Below are 16832 nucleotides of genomic sequence, written 5' to 3' on the forward strand. Positions count from 1 at the left end.
GGCAGATCACTTGAGGCCAGGGGTTCAAGACCAGTCTGGCTAACATGGCAAAACCCGTCTCTACTAAAAACACAAAAAGTAACCAAGCATGATGGTACATGTCTGTAATCCCTTCCCTGATCTTGTATGTGATCGACATTTTGGTAAGTAGCTTCACACACAGTTTCACTAAGACAGTGCAATTCAAAGTGTGATCTCAGGACCAATGCCAGTATGTGAGCTTTGTGTTACCAGTAAATGATGAAGTAACTACAGGAGTAGAATATGTACAAACATTTATAGTAACTTGATACTGACATAAAGGACTGAAAATTTAAAAATCAAACATATATTTTAAAAAACCCAAACATAGTTCTTTACCACAAATAGTTTGAGAAGTACTGCTCTATAAAACTCCATGAGGTAGGAGGAATTACTCCTATTTGATAAATATAAAGGCTAAGGAATGTTTACAGTATTCTCTAGCTAGTAAGGAGCAGCACTGGGATTTTTGTCTTCTGATTCCAAGAAGTTATCATTTCAAAGTTATCAAAAATGGCAGTTAGCTGTGTTTCTTTCAGTCACAGACTAAGGCTTTGATATGAGTATTTCTTTCCACAACATATGCTACTAGAATAGAGGCTGATTAGCAAAATTGAATCAGTAAAATGTCAGTGCCTCTGCCAGAAAGAAAATACCATGCCTTTCTGAAGCTCAGTACTATTATCTTAATTAACAAAGGCAGTGATCCCAGCTCTTTCCACACTAAACAGAAAATAGGATTTGGCTAAGATGGTACAGTGAAATGAGCTATTACCAAAAGGCTATCTGATTTTACCAGTTCTGCCACCAATTAACTGGTGACATTGGGGAAATAATTCAATATTCTGGGCCTCAACTTCATCTCTAAAACAAGCTTCAATAAGATGATCCCCAGAGTCTCTTTTAGATCTTTCACTGTGGATCTGATAGCATCAATACTGCAGTATTCAAAGAACCTCCCTGGGAAGATGCAGGAGGGTCCTTGGTAAGACTTGTTCAATGCATGTCTATTAAATTGCAGTAAATCCTTGATGGACAAATGGGTAACATATGGAATACTGGAGAGGATCTACTAGGGCCTAAGAGTGAGCAGCATAACTATAGTGTGCATGCAGAAATAGCCACGCAGTATTTGAAGCAGAAGATGCATGTCTCTCTAAGAATATGGGAAGAGTGTGGTCTGCATAAAATGGCTAGACTGTGTCTTTTCTTACCTCTGGCTAATTATCCATAGAACCTTAACACAAAATCAAAATGAGAACAATATGACAGTTCTATATTGTGACTTCAAGGAAATTCCAAAATCCTTACCTAGTAAACATAATGTGTGCATGCCATTTTGTCTGTTCTTCTTCACTTTGTCAAAGAAGCTTTCTGGTCTCCAAGTGTCTGTCCAAAAAACAATAGAAACTGTCTCTCCAAACTTATATAACTAGAAAAAGAAAAATTAATTAATGATGGAACAATTCACTACTACTCATAGAGAATTTAATCATTTTACAACCAAAATAAAAAGTGAAAATCAGACTTGAAGTGGGTGGGGCATCAAATCTGTCACCAAAAAAGGTAACACAACTTGTTTGGTTCACAATAGCTGGTGTCTTTCTGATGCCAGTAGTAAGTTTCAGTAATAAGTTTCCAGTATTTCTACATTTTATATAGGAACATATATAACAATTTCATAATTTAGCAATATAGTTGCTGAAAATACTGAAATTCAAAGAACTCAGATTAAAAAAAAAAGGATTCTGAGCAATCAGAGCAAGGTTCACAGGTTACTACTGTTCTCATTTTACAGATGAGACCAACAAGGCTTAGAAGGAACAACTTACTTAGCAGTCATATAGCTAATTAATTTTAAAAAATTAAATCTAGTCTGAGAAAATGCTCCTTTTCATCATATTATCTCAATAAAACAAAGTATATACTCACTCTAGTCATTGCTCCAAATCTGCAATCCCTTAATTTAGCAAGATTCTATTTGTTCCCTCACTATAGAGTTCAGGGATGAGGGCCTTTTTCCAAACCTCCTCTTTAACCCGCAAGTGGCCCACCCCACTTCGCCATCACAGCAGTCAAAAGGCTTGCTTCTCTAATCCAGACTGGCTGAACTAGTTCATTTAAGTGAGTTCAGTTTCAAATCTTATGCTGAGAAAATCCACTTTTGAATTCTGGCTCTGCAACTTGTTGGCTGTGTGATATTACTCTAACACTTTAAATAAGGAATAGTGGTAAAATTCTGTTCTTCCTACTCCTAGGGTTGTGAGGATCACATTACATGTAATAAGTTATTTACAGTGTGAAATAATAGGTTAATATTAGTTCTTATCTTGGCACTGAGCAAAGGACATTTATTTTCAAAGACTTAATGTAAAACAGAGTATTAAACTTGTATAAAAATTTATTCTATTTAAATAGTGTTTGTAATAAATCTAATAGAACTAGAAAGCACTAGACTCTGAAAATTACATCTAGCCCTCTGCCACAAATTAACTGTGTGCCTGAAATGGCTGTGTAACTTCAGAAGTCACTTAACTTTCCAAGCTTTGGGTTCTTCATTTAAAAATGCAGAAACTGGTCTGGAGCAAGGATTAGTGATCCTCTGCTTCCAGTAGCCTATGGCTTGTCAAATCAGTTTCAGACTCTGCAGCAAGAGATGAGGGGAAGACAGGCAGGAAGGAAACAGAGAAGGTGGGCATTCAGGTGCTTCATCCCTAATTCCCTAAAGCAGCTCAACATTTCTCAGTTTTCACATATTGAGGTCCTATAAACTATAATCAAAACTCATAACAGTACCTTTGAGTTCTAAAGGGAAGGCTCATCATGTCCCTCATAGGCCACAGCCTACATCTTACCTACAATAGGCTTTACTTCCAAAGTCCATTTGAAAGCTACCTAAAACCATATTCTCTCATGGAAGTTATGCTACTCAGTAGCAATCAAATTTACAGGTCAGTGTACAAAGACCCATGTAACTCCAAGTATTGAATCATGAAACTTCCTGCCACATGTGACAAGGTTTCTCTGTGAAAAATGTATTTCCAGTTCCAATGTGGAATGCCAGGAATACATTCACTCTGTACCAAGCTACCAGAAACGGTTCTTGCCCTGCTGAGGGGTTTTGTTATTACTAGATGACAAGAGGCAAGCTTAACCAACATTATTATAGATCACCTATGTACCAGGTATTATGCCAGTCACAGGTTTAAAATGACAGGCAAAACACAGCTCTGGGTTTCACAGATTGTGCGGTCTTACTCATGTCTCATATAGCAGGCAAAGGCTCTGCAGTCACGGCACTGGTTCTTACTATGACTAATCATGGACAAATCAAGCAACGTTCCCAACCCTTGGGAAAAATCCTTCTACAAAATGGGTATAATAACTATAAACATAAAAATGTGATTTTTTAAGGGTTAAATGACACAAAGTATGCAGAGTGCCTAAGTAATGCCTTGCACATAGTAAAGTCTCAGTAAGTGTTAGGAATTTGATAATATAATAATGATAATGTGTTAACAATGGAGATGTTCTAAAATGTTGTGTCCTGCTATAACCCAACTGCTTTCCTTATTGGAGTAAGCTCAAAAATATTACTAAATATTTGAAACTATATTTAGGATTTCATTCTGACAAGTTCAACTGTTTACATTCTAAAAAGGATTTTTCACATCTCTGATCAAATCATGAAACATTAGTATTATTCCATAAAAAAACTTCAAGATAAAACTGTTAAAAAATTATATATGCAATAATATATACTTTAAATGGGTCTTAAATAATTTAAGAGTCATGGAAATACAATCATGGAAGGAAATAAGTTCTTCAGTCAAAAAGAAAGTGATAGGCCATTTAAGAAAGAGTTGAGATGTAAGACACATATAAACACTAGCTAAAGCATTCTGTGTAACAGTGTCTTTGAATTGTCTAATTTGAGAGATTAAAGCAAACCTCACACAAGCACTGCTCTCCAGGACTCTGATTTATAAACTGTAACCACTCCTGTAGCTGTGGTAGAAATTTCCTCAGTGAATCCTGGAACGTTATGCAAACAGTTTCACCATTTAGATGTCAATACCTCAAAGAACAGAAGAATCAGTGTTTTGTGTTTCACAATCCAAGGGCTTACCAGTGAACTATGAAAAGAAACTAGAGCAAAATCATACAGTGATGAGAAATGAGATGGCAGAAGCCTAAGTATTGAACCATCCTATAATATTAATATAAGCCTTTGTGCTGTGATCATTTTTCCTCCAAAACATTACTGCTGCAAATCTAGATTTAAAGACTACAAAAACAGCTGTTTTCTATGAAAACAGTAGGTAAACACAGACCTTTTTAAATTTTAATCTGGAGTAACTATAGAGAAAGCAGTTTACCTAACTTAATATTGGATTTTTTAACTAAGACAAATAACAAAAAACTCATCTCAAAACCATCCACTCATTAGGCTTAAGGCACAATCTAGTTAGAAGATGCACAAGAAAGACATTAAGTAGTAATAATAATTATTAAATATGCTATAGACTCTAAGCATTATAAGAATTCAGCATTTCTCCCACTCAGAGAGCATCTGAAGGCATCTTCTGAAAATATAGGCTATAAGCTATACCTTGAAAGACAGATAAGATTTAAGGTTAGAGAAGTTGAACATGGAGAAATAAAGAGATCCTATGAACAAAGTAACAGAGGTGGGAAGTCTTGGGTAATATTTGGACTGGCATTAAGCAATTATCTAGAAATATCTAACTGTACTTGACTTCCCTCTAAACATATATCTAATTCCTGACATCTTATCTAGTGCCAATTCCTGTAAATTCTGCTGTGTAATTTATGTAGCTGACTACTCATTTCTTTCCCTACAACCATGGCTTGAGCCCCCAATACCATTTGCTTGAATAACCTTAATGGTCTCCTAACTCATCTCATAGTCATTGATATTTCTTTCCTTTTAGAAGCAAAGATGCTTTGAAAAACTCCATTTTATACTTCAATGCTTTTGTCATTTTGTATAACAAAAATATTTTCTGTGGTAATTAAGTTAAAAAATCTGTTAAATCAAGAAAAATTAAACTTACTAGGAACTCTATTAAGCCCTGCAAGTATCATATATTTATATACTAAATTAAATCAGCTAAGTCCATGAGGTGAAGAAAGCCAAGCCAGTAAAACTGTCAAAAAAAGCACCACAAAACCACATAATCAAAAATGACTAGTTTTCTCTTCTATATAGAATACTGGTCTTGGGTTGGGTTTTGTTTGTTGTTGTTTTTATCCCCACATACAATTTGCTTAACATTGATTTTTGATGACACTAAGAGAGAGTATGCACATGGCCACACACTAGGTACACAAAGTTGAATGACTATGTAGACAGAACAGCTACAAGATTTATTCTCATACATAAAATGGGAGCCACGTATAAATTAAATTTTAAAATGATAATTCAGAGCATATAATTTCAAAGATAAGCTCCAACTCCAAGGTGGAAGGCAGGGGGTTGGGGAAGAAAATAAATAAATAAGAAATCCAACTTAGCAAGTACTTGTTACATATTGATTATATGCATGGCACTGTGATGGAATGCAATGGAAGATGTGAAAATGAGTAAATCAAAGAGTTTATACTATGATAAAATCATAAACATATATAACATGGCTTGGTTGCGACCTCACTCAAATCTCATCTTGCAGTTTCCAAATTCCCTACATGCTGTGGGAGGGATCCAGTGGCAGGGGGTGGGGCAATTACCTCCATGCTGTTCTCCTGATAGTGAGTTACCATGAGATCTGATGGTTTTATAAGGGGCTTCCCACTCTTTACTCTGCTTCTCCTTGCTGCTGTCATGGGAAGACGGATGTGTTTGTTTCTGTCATAGCTGTAAGTTTTCTGAGGCATCCCCAGCCAAGCTGAACTGTGAGTCAATTAAACCTCTTTCCTTTATACATTTCCCAGTCTTGGGTATGTATTTATTTGAAGGATGAGAATGGATTAATACAACATACAAGTAACTGAACATTCTATATAGGATGGGGATTAATTTACCAAAATTGTTTTAATAGAAGAATGGCACAATTAGATTTACAATTTAAAAGGAAAACTATGAAGTAGGAAAAAATGACGGTAAGGCAGCTATTAAAATAATGATTAGAAACAGTAAAAAGCGGAAACAGAAAAGAAGAAAAAAAATTAAATATGCCTATGATTTAGCAGGTAGTCAAAAACTGTTCCTAAGTGACTAAAAGAATAGAAAGAGCTTAGATTAGTTTCCTCTAAGATCATAGAAGGATGCAGAACTTTAGATGATAAAACCTTGCTTAATACAAAGAACACTAAAACTAGGTGAAATGAAAATCCCTAGCTTAATACAGTAAACACTAAAACCAGGTGTTCTTTGTATTAAGCTAGGGATTTTCATTTCTCCATTAGTCCTGGGACAACAATGAAATCAATTAATGCTTCTGAAAACTAACAATAAGAATCACTCCAAGGTCAACAATGCTATCACAATGAATGTTGTGGTATTTAAAAAAGGAAGGAAATTAGTTGTTACTTTCTGAAAGTAATATACATTTTTCCAAATTAGAAATGCATTATATAAACAGATGAACATATGGCAATACTCGAAGACACTCATGCAATAGTAAGAGAAAGAGGAAACATTTCACAATGATAAGAAAATTATACAACTTTTTCTCTGAAGTCAGCCACAACTGATAATGCAGCTTTTATCCAGAAATCACTGCTAACTGGTTTCATGGAATTGTCTCATTTATCTGTCTTAAAATGTTTTAAAACCATTTCAGTCACCAACTTTCTACAAGAGAGCTAATATAGCCTATCACACAAATAATTAAGAAAGATAATAAAATTCTATACAAAGAAGTATTTCAGAATTTGTAATCTCTTCTAATCTTTGTTTGGCCTATTATATTAAGTAAATATACACACACTAAGTGTTGAATAAAAAGACTGAAAGAAATAAGCCAAAATTGGCAACTGTGGATACCTTTAGGTGGTGGTACTATGGCTGCTTTTTAATTTTCTTTTTATACTCAATATTATCTTCCTAATTTCCTGTGAGTGTAGAAATCATTTATTATTATCAAGGAAAATGGTTCTTCTAAAGTGGGAACAATGCTAAATAGAAGCAATTCTGATTCTGTATGACTAAGCTGCTAACTGCTTCTGCAGAAATGTTAAACTCAAGAATTTAAAAAAAAAAGGACTTTATTCTCCTATCTTCTGTGTATAGAGAAAAATCCCTGATTTATTAAGATTGATCCTCAATTTATTAAGCAAATTTTCATTACCAGGACATCTAAACACAACCAACATGCCTGACTTTAGACATATAAATAGGCTTTTCTTTCATTAGAAAAATCTGCAAAATGTTAAACAATATAAGTGCTAGAAATATGTTAGGAATTTAAATGCATGATTTTAAACTATATGTGTTTATTATTTTAATGTAAAAAATCCTAAAATTTAATGAATGAAAATTTGAGTACCTAATGTATCTTGGTTAAGATAATCTTTGCCAAATGTTTAATTAAACAGGCCAGATTTTTTACTTCCAAATCTATAAGATATTAGAGCTTATCTAGTTTAGTACTTTTCACACATTTTACTGGCACTTAGTGCTCATTTAGTTCTTTTTCTCTAAATGAACTACTCTTCAGTAAAACATCAATAGAGGCTGGGCGTGGTGGCTCACGCCTTGTAATCCCAGCACTCTGGGAAGCTGAAGCAGGTGGATCACGAGGTCAGGAGTTCAAGACTGGCCTGACCAACATGGTGAAACTCCATCACTACTAAAAATGCAAAATAATTAGCACACGCCTGTAATCCTAGCTACTTGGGAAGCTGAGGCAGAGGAATTGCTTGAACTAGGGAGGTGGAGGTTGCAGTGAGCTGAGATCAAGCCACTGCACTCCAGCCTGGGTGACACAGCGAGACTGTCTCAAAGAAAGAAAAAATCAATAGCATTAAAGATAATGACTGGGCTCCTTGAGGATCTGTATCTTTGTTATTTGGTGTTATGTCATTACTTCTTGGTCTGCAGAATCCCTAAAGCATCTTCATACATCACGGTGCTAACATATCTTCTTAAAAATACCTATTTTTAAATTATGCATTTCAGGAAGACACACTGGGAATACTTTATTTCATAGCTTCAAAGATGCATGTTGTTTTCCTATTATGATATATCTGAAAATAGGAATGTGTCTTAACAATTGATGAAGTCTTAAAACCACCATTAGCCAAGCAGCAGTCATAGTTGTCATGGATTATCCATGTGTGAACATCAGAACACAAACATCAAGCTTGGAAAGTGAATGTCAGTAGCTAAGAAGTAAATATTGGAAACAATTGTAGGGCACTCTTTTAACCCCTCAGAACCAAGGCTGTCGGACACAAAAATACCTAACTTTACACATCAATAACAGCAACCTAGTTTAAAAGCCTGTATCACTGGCTTTTAGCTTTTATACGATTCTATTAAGAAATGCGGCATCATAATGCTTTTAACAGCACACAAAACAATACTGTATGGAAAATCATGGGCCTCGACAACACTAAGTCATTTAGATTAGTTTATATTTTCCTTTTTATGTAAGTACAAGTTGGATATAAGGTTAAAATCATTTTCTAGCTAAACCTAAATGTTCTATCCCAATAAGGGGCAAAACCTAGCATAAAAAAAAAATTAGTGTTAAAAAACTTAGTATATATGTCTAGTATCAAATCATAGTATGTTTTATGATTCATGAAATATAATTAAATGAATTTTCAGTTTGTGGAAAAATAAAACATTTTTGCTTAATTTCACTGAAAAACTTCCTTTGCAGCATTACCTGTAAACCACAGCAGCCTACAGCATTCATTATGGAGGCATTGTGAATAACTCTATAAGGAATTCCCAGCTTTGTTGCTCTTAGAACAAGATCGCTGTGTGTTGTAGCCCTGTAGTGAGAAAAGATTAGATTGGATTAAAGCAAATAACACTTTTAAGACAGCAAAGCTGTGTTTCCTGAGTTCATGTCAATTAAAGAATCAGGAGCACTGCATTTCTTCAAATTCTTCCACACACCTGCATAAAGTTTTCATCTGAGCTTTCTAGCAAGAAAATGCAAAACTAAACATGTCCTTCAAAATGTTGAGTTGCTACCGTAACACTACTAAAGCAGCCTTGGCAGCTACTTAAAAAAGGAACCTTTACTTGCCCTTTGTCCTATAAATACCTGAAAAAGACACCTATGAAATATAAGCTCAGCAACTTAACTTTTGAAAAGTAATTCTTAAGCTTTTTAGTCTCAGAGCTCTTTTAAATTCTTAAAATTACTGCTCCAAAGTTCCAAATTAGGGCACAACTAGAATCACTGACCTATACTGAAGGCTTTGTTCTGCTCTATTTTAAAGACTTTGTTTTTGTATTTAAAATTTAAGGGAAAATATGCAGGTATACCATGAAGATACTGCAAGTTTGCATCAAAATAACCACAATAATGTGAATATAAAAATAAAGCCAGCCACATTAATTTTTGGGTTTCTTAGTGCATATAAAAGATGTTTATGCTATACTGTAGTCTGTTAAGTGTGTAATAGCACTATGTCTAGAAAAGGTACATACCTTAATTAAAAAATACTTTATTGCTAAAAAATGTTAACAATCATCTAAGCCTTCAGTGAGTTGTAATCTTTTTGGTGGTGGGTGGTCTTGCCTCCACGTTGATGGCTGCTAACTCATCAGGGTGGTGGCTGCTGAAGACTGAGATGGCTGTGGCAATGTCTTAAAATAAGACAATGAAATTTGCTGTATTGACTGACTTTTCCTTTCATGAAAGATTTCTCTCTAGCCTTCAATGTTGTATGATACCATTTTACCCACAGTGGAACTTCTTTCAAAATTGGAGCCAATCTTCTCAAACCCTGCCAGTAGTCTAATCAACTAAGTTTATGTAATATTCTAAATCCTTTATTGTCATCTCAACAATGTTCACAGCATCTTCACCAAGAATAGATTTTATCTCATGAAACCACTTTCTTTGCCCGTCCATAAGAAGCAACTCTTCATCTGTTCAAGTTTTACCCTAAGATTGAAGTAATTCAGTCATATCTTCAGGCTCCACTTCTAATTCTAGCTCTCTTGCTATTTCTACTATACCTACAGTTACTTCCTGAAATGAAGACTTGAAGCCCTCAAAGTATTCATGAGGGTTGGAATCAACCTCTCCCAAACTTCTATTAATGTGGGTATTTTTACCTCTTCTTGTGAATCATGAATATTTTAAATGACATCTAGAATGGTAAATCCTTTCTGGAAGGTTTTCAATTTACTTTGCCTAGACTCATCAGAGAAATCACAATCTAGGCCAGCTATAGCCTCACAAAATGTACTTCTTAAATAAAAAGAAAGTCAAAATTACTCCTTGATCTATGAGCTGTAGAACAGATGTTGGGGTAGCAGGCATAAAAACAAGAGTGATCTTCTTGTACATCACCTGAGCTCTTGGATGACCAAGCACACTGTCAGCGAGCAATAATATTTTAAAAGAAATCTGGTTTTTGAGCAGTAGGTCTCAAGGGTGGGTTTAAAATATTCAGTGAACCATGCTATAAACAGATGTGCTGTCATTCAGGTTTTGTTGTTCTACTTACAGCACACAGGGAAAATACATTTAGCATAACTCTTACAAGCCCTAGGATTTTCACAAGGTTCTATGAGCACTGGCTTCAACCTAGAGTCACCAGCTGCATTAGCCCTACCAAGAGTTAGCCAATCCTGTGAAGCCTGGCATTCACTTCTCCTCTCTAGCAATGGAAGTCCTACACCGCATCCTCTTTAATAGAAGGGTGTTTCACTTACATTGAAAATCTACTGTGTGGTGATTCATCAGTTATCTTAGCTAGATCCTTCTGGATAACTTGTATCCACAGCTCACACATTTATGTTACAGAGACGTTTTTCCTTAAACCTCATGGACCAACCTCAGCTAGCTTCAAACTATTCTTCCAGCTTCCTCATACCTGTCAGCCTTCAGAGACTTGAAGAGAGTCCGGGCCTTACCCTGGATTAGGCTGTAGCTTAAGGAAATATTGCAGCGGGTTTGATCTTCTATACAGAACACTGAAATTTTCTCCATATCAGCAATAAGTCTGTTTTACTTCCTTATCATTTGTGGATTCATAAGAGTAGCACTTTTAATTTCCTTTAAAAACTTTTCCTTTGCATACCAAACTTGGCTGTTTGACAAAAAAAGGCCTAGTTTTCAGCCTATCTTGGCTTTCTTTTTCTTTTCTCTCTCTCTCTTTTTTTTTTTTTCAGATGGAGTCTTGCTATGTCACCCAGGCCGGAGTGCAGTGGCATGATCTCAGCTCACTGCAACCTCTGCCTCTTGAGTTCAAGCAATTCGCCCTGCCTGCCAAGCAGCTGGAATTACAGACACCCACCATCATGCCCAACTAATTTTTCTATCTTTTAGTAAAGACAGGGTTTCACCATGTTGGCCAGGCTGGTCTTAAACTCCTGACATGAGGTGATCCGCCCACCCAGGCCTCCCAAAGTGCTGGGATTACAGGCTTGAGCCACCTCGCCCAGCCTCTTGGCTTTCTATATGCCTTCCTCACTAAGCTTAATCATTTCTAGCTTTTGATTCAAAGTGAGAGACATGACTGTTTCACTTGAACACTTTGAGGACATTATAGGGTTATTAAAATGCCTAACTGCAATATTGCTGTGTCTCTGGTAATAGGACGGTAATAGGTAATAAGAGACGGAGAGTTGGGGGAATCGTTGGTTGGTGGTAGCAGTCAGAACACACACAATATTTATCTATTAAATTCACCATGTTATATGTGCTTGGTTTGTGGCAGCCTAAAGTACAGTAGCAATATCAAAGATCACTGATCACAAATCACCATAACAGATGTAATAATGAAAAAGCTTGAAATATAATTTCCAACATGTAACACAGAGACAGGAAATGAGAACTATCAAAAAAAAAAATGGCACCAACAGGATTGCTCAATGCAAAGCTGCCACAAACCTTCAATTTTTAAAAGCTGCAATGTATGTGAAATGAAATAAAGCAAAACACAATAAAACAAGGTATGCCTGTACATAAATTTTCACAGCCTGTCACTCTTTAAGTCTTAATATGAGAGTTCTATCTCATATAATGTTGAATTTTATATCTGTCTAGCAGCCACTTTATTTATAACTGTTTTCATATAGTTACTGTGTACAATTAGGATGTGTTTATGTGTGTATGTATGTATGTGCATATTTGACCTGTTGTCTTTCCTTTTTGAAGATAAATCTCAAGACTATAAGTAGATAGATTGGAATAAAGAGAGAATTTAGATAAATATAAATATGGGCACAGTGAAATGTAACCCCTTATCAATTTAGAACTGCATTTTAAAGGCCCTTTTCCCTCTTGATAAAAATTTCAGGCCCTACTGGGTAAAGCAACATTAGCATGTCAGAGAAACTACATACAAACAAGCAGAACCTCTGGACTGGTCAATGCATACCAAGTAGGAAGATCAAGGGCTTTCACCTCATGAGGCAGTCAGATATATATTAACAAATGCCCACCAGGGAAGCCTGTTTTTAATCACACACATAAAATAAAACTAATATGAAAAATAATCATTAATTTGATTTTGAGTAAGCTTTTAAAAAATAACATGAATGCCGATTATAAAGAATTGTTTTTAATATCACCTTCAACAGAATCTCACTACTTAACCTTAATAGTAAAGAAAACTAAATTAGTTACTTGGTGAGTTATTTAAGTAGATGAAAAAGAAAAACTGGTCCAAAATTACCTATCACAAATTTATTTAAAATGAGCAGGCACTTACATATATATACACACACACATTTACTATTTCTAGATATTTGGCTCTATCTAAAATCATATATGTGTATATGTATATATGCTCAGAAATAGTAATAAATCTGTTTGTAATAATATGCTTGTTACTTGAAATTGTTCTAAAGGCAGTAACAAAAAAGGAAATCAAAAATGTTTTGATTAATGGAATCAATAAAATAACGTACACAAAGGTGACCAATTTGAATACACAAAATTTGGTATGTTTATTTTAAATTTTATAGTCCTTCCCTTTTTGACATAAGTATGGCTGGTGGTCCAGATATCCATGAATGTTTGCAATGATATAGTGAAAATGATGTTCTCATGAACTATGGAAGCACGAACAATTGACACTATCCTTCTGAAAAATAATTGACAATATGGTTCATTCTAGAGCATGTCCATGTCCATACCTTTTGATATTTTATTCCTAAAAACCTATTTTGGAGAATCTATCAAAAGGAAACAATCCAAAATGTGGGGATGAAGAAGTGGGAGGGGGAAGGTATCATATACATAAATTTATACATGGCAGCTTTATTTATATTGAAGAAAAATGGACTAATAACAATGCTGACATTGACTGGATAGTTATTAGGTGCCAAGCACTGTTCATATGCATTAGATGGAATGGAAGCAGTCAAACAGCCTACATCAGGACATATTATCTGTATATGTATGCCATTAAGGAAAAGGCATACAACATAGGGATAAAAATTATGTATTCATTTACAGTAGAGCATACTGAAATACAGAATGGAATAATAAAACAGAACCATCATTAGAAAGGGCGTGTTTAATAAGGACTACTTATTCAGATTTAGGGATAGAATGTTTCAGACTGTCAGCTCTCACAATGATTAAGATCTATCGATATAGTGTGTTTTTAGACATTTATTTTATTTATGTGATCTATTTCCATATTCCTTTCAATAACCTGGGTAAAGAACAATATGAACTTACTTTACTATGACTTTTAGTTATCTTCAAGAACTTCATATTGTTGGAGACAGATAGTGCTGATAATTGCACAATGTGAATGTACTTAGTATGTCACTGAACTATATAGTAAAATGGTTAAAATTTACCATTTTAAAGATATTGAAACAAAAAGAATGTAAGATTGAGCATTTTATTTAAATAAGAAAGGGTCTCTAAATAAGCGGCATTTTTTGGTCATATCTAAGAATTTCAGTGGCTTGCTGCATTTCATATTCCTTACCTGATTTCTCCTCCATTTAATCCACTCAAATTCTAATTAAAATTACATCCTCACCATCCCATTTCCAATTATTACATCCTAACAATAATCTGCCCGTAAATAAAAAGTAAGTGCAGTACAGTAAATATTCCTTAAATCTGAATTTAAATACAAGGCTATATATGATGAATCACCGAGAAAGGGCAAATTAAAGGTGTTTAAAATGGAAAAAAAAAGGCACTCAAAGAGGTAGCATGTGAGCTGTACACTAATTTTATAGTACAATTAGGTATAATTAGGAACTGAGAAGAACAATTTTAAGGAAAAAGCTTGAGCAAAAAATGGGGGAAGAATATTATAAAACACTTCTGAAATGCAAAGTTGTACAACTGGCTCTAGCATAGCAGTTAAAAAGAGCAGCTAGAGAAAAAAGAATGACTTCAAGATTTAAGGCCATGAAAGTCACTGACTATTTTTGAGCAGGGGAGCAATTACATCAAGATATTTTCTCTGTGCCTCAGTTTCTTCACTTACATGAGCATTCTTCCTTCTACCTTTCTCCTGGCCCACCCCACAATCTCTACCTGTTGAACCCTATCCAGGTCCAGCTCAGGTTTCAACTCCTCCATAAAATCCCCACTAATCAACTCCAAACATCGTGTCTTTAAATTCATATGCATTTTTCTGCCCTCATCTTACAAACTCTTAGTGTGATATTGAAGTTATTCAGTCTTTCCATTTTGAAATAGTCTGTTTTCTTGGCTTCTGTGACAACATATCTTTTGCTTTTTCTCCCTCCTCCTCTGGCTTTAGATACACAATGAAATGCCAAGGTTCCCAGGGCTACCCTAGGTCCTCTTCTTTTCCCAATCTTCTCTCCAAAGGTGATTCTATCTATTCCTTGAGCTTTAAATACCATAAACATACTGATGACTTCAACAGCCATTTATCTAGGATGACCTCCCACCCCCAAGCTCTAGCAGCAGCTAACTAATCGCCTACTTCATATCTCAAAGTTAACACATTTTCAGAACCAATTCTTGTTTTTCCAAATCCTGTTCTCTACCAGTTTTCAAGTGACACTATCAACCAGTCATTTATAAAGCTATAATCCTGGGAGTTAGATTTACTCCTTTCCTTTTCCTTATCTACTGCATCCATCTTGGCATTCTTCTTCTAAATATGTTCCCATCTTTTTCTCTTTTCCACCAAAAACATTCTTGCCTCCCTAAAATCCATTCACCTAATGATTTAGCGTGACATTTTCACAATGTTAATGAGATTTTGAGTTTTCCTGCTTTGAACCCTGCAAAAGTTTACCACTGTGTTTTAGATAAAATTCCTAGTCCCCTCCAAGGACTTCTTACATGGTCCTTATGATCCTTAAATCTGTGATATAAATCTTAGGTAACCAGTTGTAGATAAAGAACTCTTCTGTTTGGCTTGACATTAAAGATTGATGATGCTTCACTAGGCAGTAGACACCCATTTTTGTGGTAATGATAAGAGCCAGGTTCCCAGTGGATATGAGAAAGTGAAATCACAGACTTGATAAACAATAAACTCAAGGCAAGCAAAGTGACAGCAGTACTGTCAAATATTAGATGATTACAAAAGGAAAAAAAACCTAGGACAAAAGAATTCAAAGATGCTTGAAATTATCAGCAGCAAATGACAGAAATGACTTTTGATAATGTTATGAACTATTTGATAATGATATATCAGTTAAGGCATTTGTTACCCTACATGACCTTCTAAAACAGCAGAAACAATGATACAAACTTTACAGCTGACATTCTTGATAATGTAGTCATACATATGATGACATATTTACCAAGTAGCTTTTCTTCACTAGTTTCAAAGATCATGAAAGTTTAAACTATGAAATCTAATAGTGTTCCCTGTCAGGACCTGGTAGGTAAAAGTTTTAAATGCAATAGAATAATTCTGATTTAAAAAAGAACAGTACATGAGTTAAAAACTCAAAATATCTGCCTCGACTTACCCAAACGGATCACCGACCACAAGGAACCCAATATCACTGATATCAGCATCCTTTAAAATGTTATCTGCTTCTTGTTCCACTTCTTCTCTATCAGCAAGAATCAATTTTCTTCCATAAAACTCTTCCTACAGATTTAAGTGTAATATCAAGATAGAGAGACAGCAGGTGACCATTTAACACACACACACATACACACACACACACACATATACCTTTGTCTTGGACTGGTGCATATGTTGGCAACCATCCAAACACAGATCATTCAATACAACTTATCAATGAGCCAGTACTCTATATCATGTTGCAATTAAACTCTGTCTTTGGGGCTGTCTTAATATCCCAAAGGAGGCAGACCTCTTAACATCTGAGGCCATTTGCATTTTAAATTTATTTCTAAATTTGGTTCTAAACGCCAGGCAGAATACTGCAGGATGAACACGGAATATACATACCCCACTTCAGAAACATGATATAATACAGAATAAATATATTAAACAATAAGTTTAAACAAACATGGTTTGTTTAGGTGCTTTAGGTTTTATTAAATTTTCAATGGGAAAACATATGGCATCCCAGCTAGAAAAAGAAAAAGGCAGCACCAATGAGAAACAATAGAAAATTAGCTGTTTACAGAGCCAGTGAACATTCTTACATTAATGCAGAAGATACTAATTTAAAACTATATTCCTTAGTCTCTGCTCAAAAGGCAGAGTTGTAG

The 16832-nt window shown here is 35.0% G+C and overlaps 1 protein-coding gene across 4 annotated transcripts in view; it reads right to left on the minus strand.

The window, feature by feature from the left end:
* DPH5 (diphthamide biosynthesis 5) overlaps positions 1–16832 on the minus strand; it is a 28618-nt gene that overhangs the window by 8082 nt on the left and 3704 nt on the right. For all 4 annotated transcript variants that reach the window (XM_032262971.1, XM_032262974.1, XM_032262973.1 and 1 more), the window contains exons 3-5: positions 16115–16239; positions 8880–8988; positions 1333–1453 (exon numbers count right to left, since the gene is read on the minus strand). In XM_032262971.1, the coding sequence (XP_032118862.1) occupies positions 1333–1453; positions 8880–8988; positions 16115–16239 (355 nt within the window). The remainder of the gene's footprint in view (positions 1–1332; positions 1454–8879; positions 8989–16114; positions 16240–16832) is intronic.

This window comes from Sapajus apella, unplaced genomic scaffold (assembly GCF_009761245.1).
Source record: "Sapajus apella isolate SASKATOON/1434 unplaced genomic scaffold, GSC_monkey_1.0 scaffold133, whole genome shotgun sequence".
Classification (NCBI taxonomy): domain Eukaryota; kingdom Metazoa; phylum Chordata; class Mammalia; order Primates; family Cebidae; genus Sapajus; species Sapajus apella.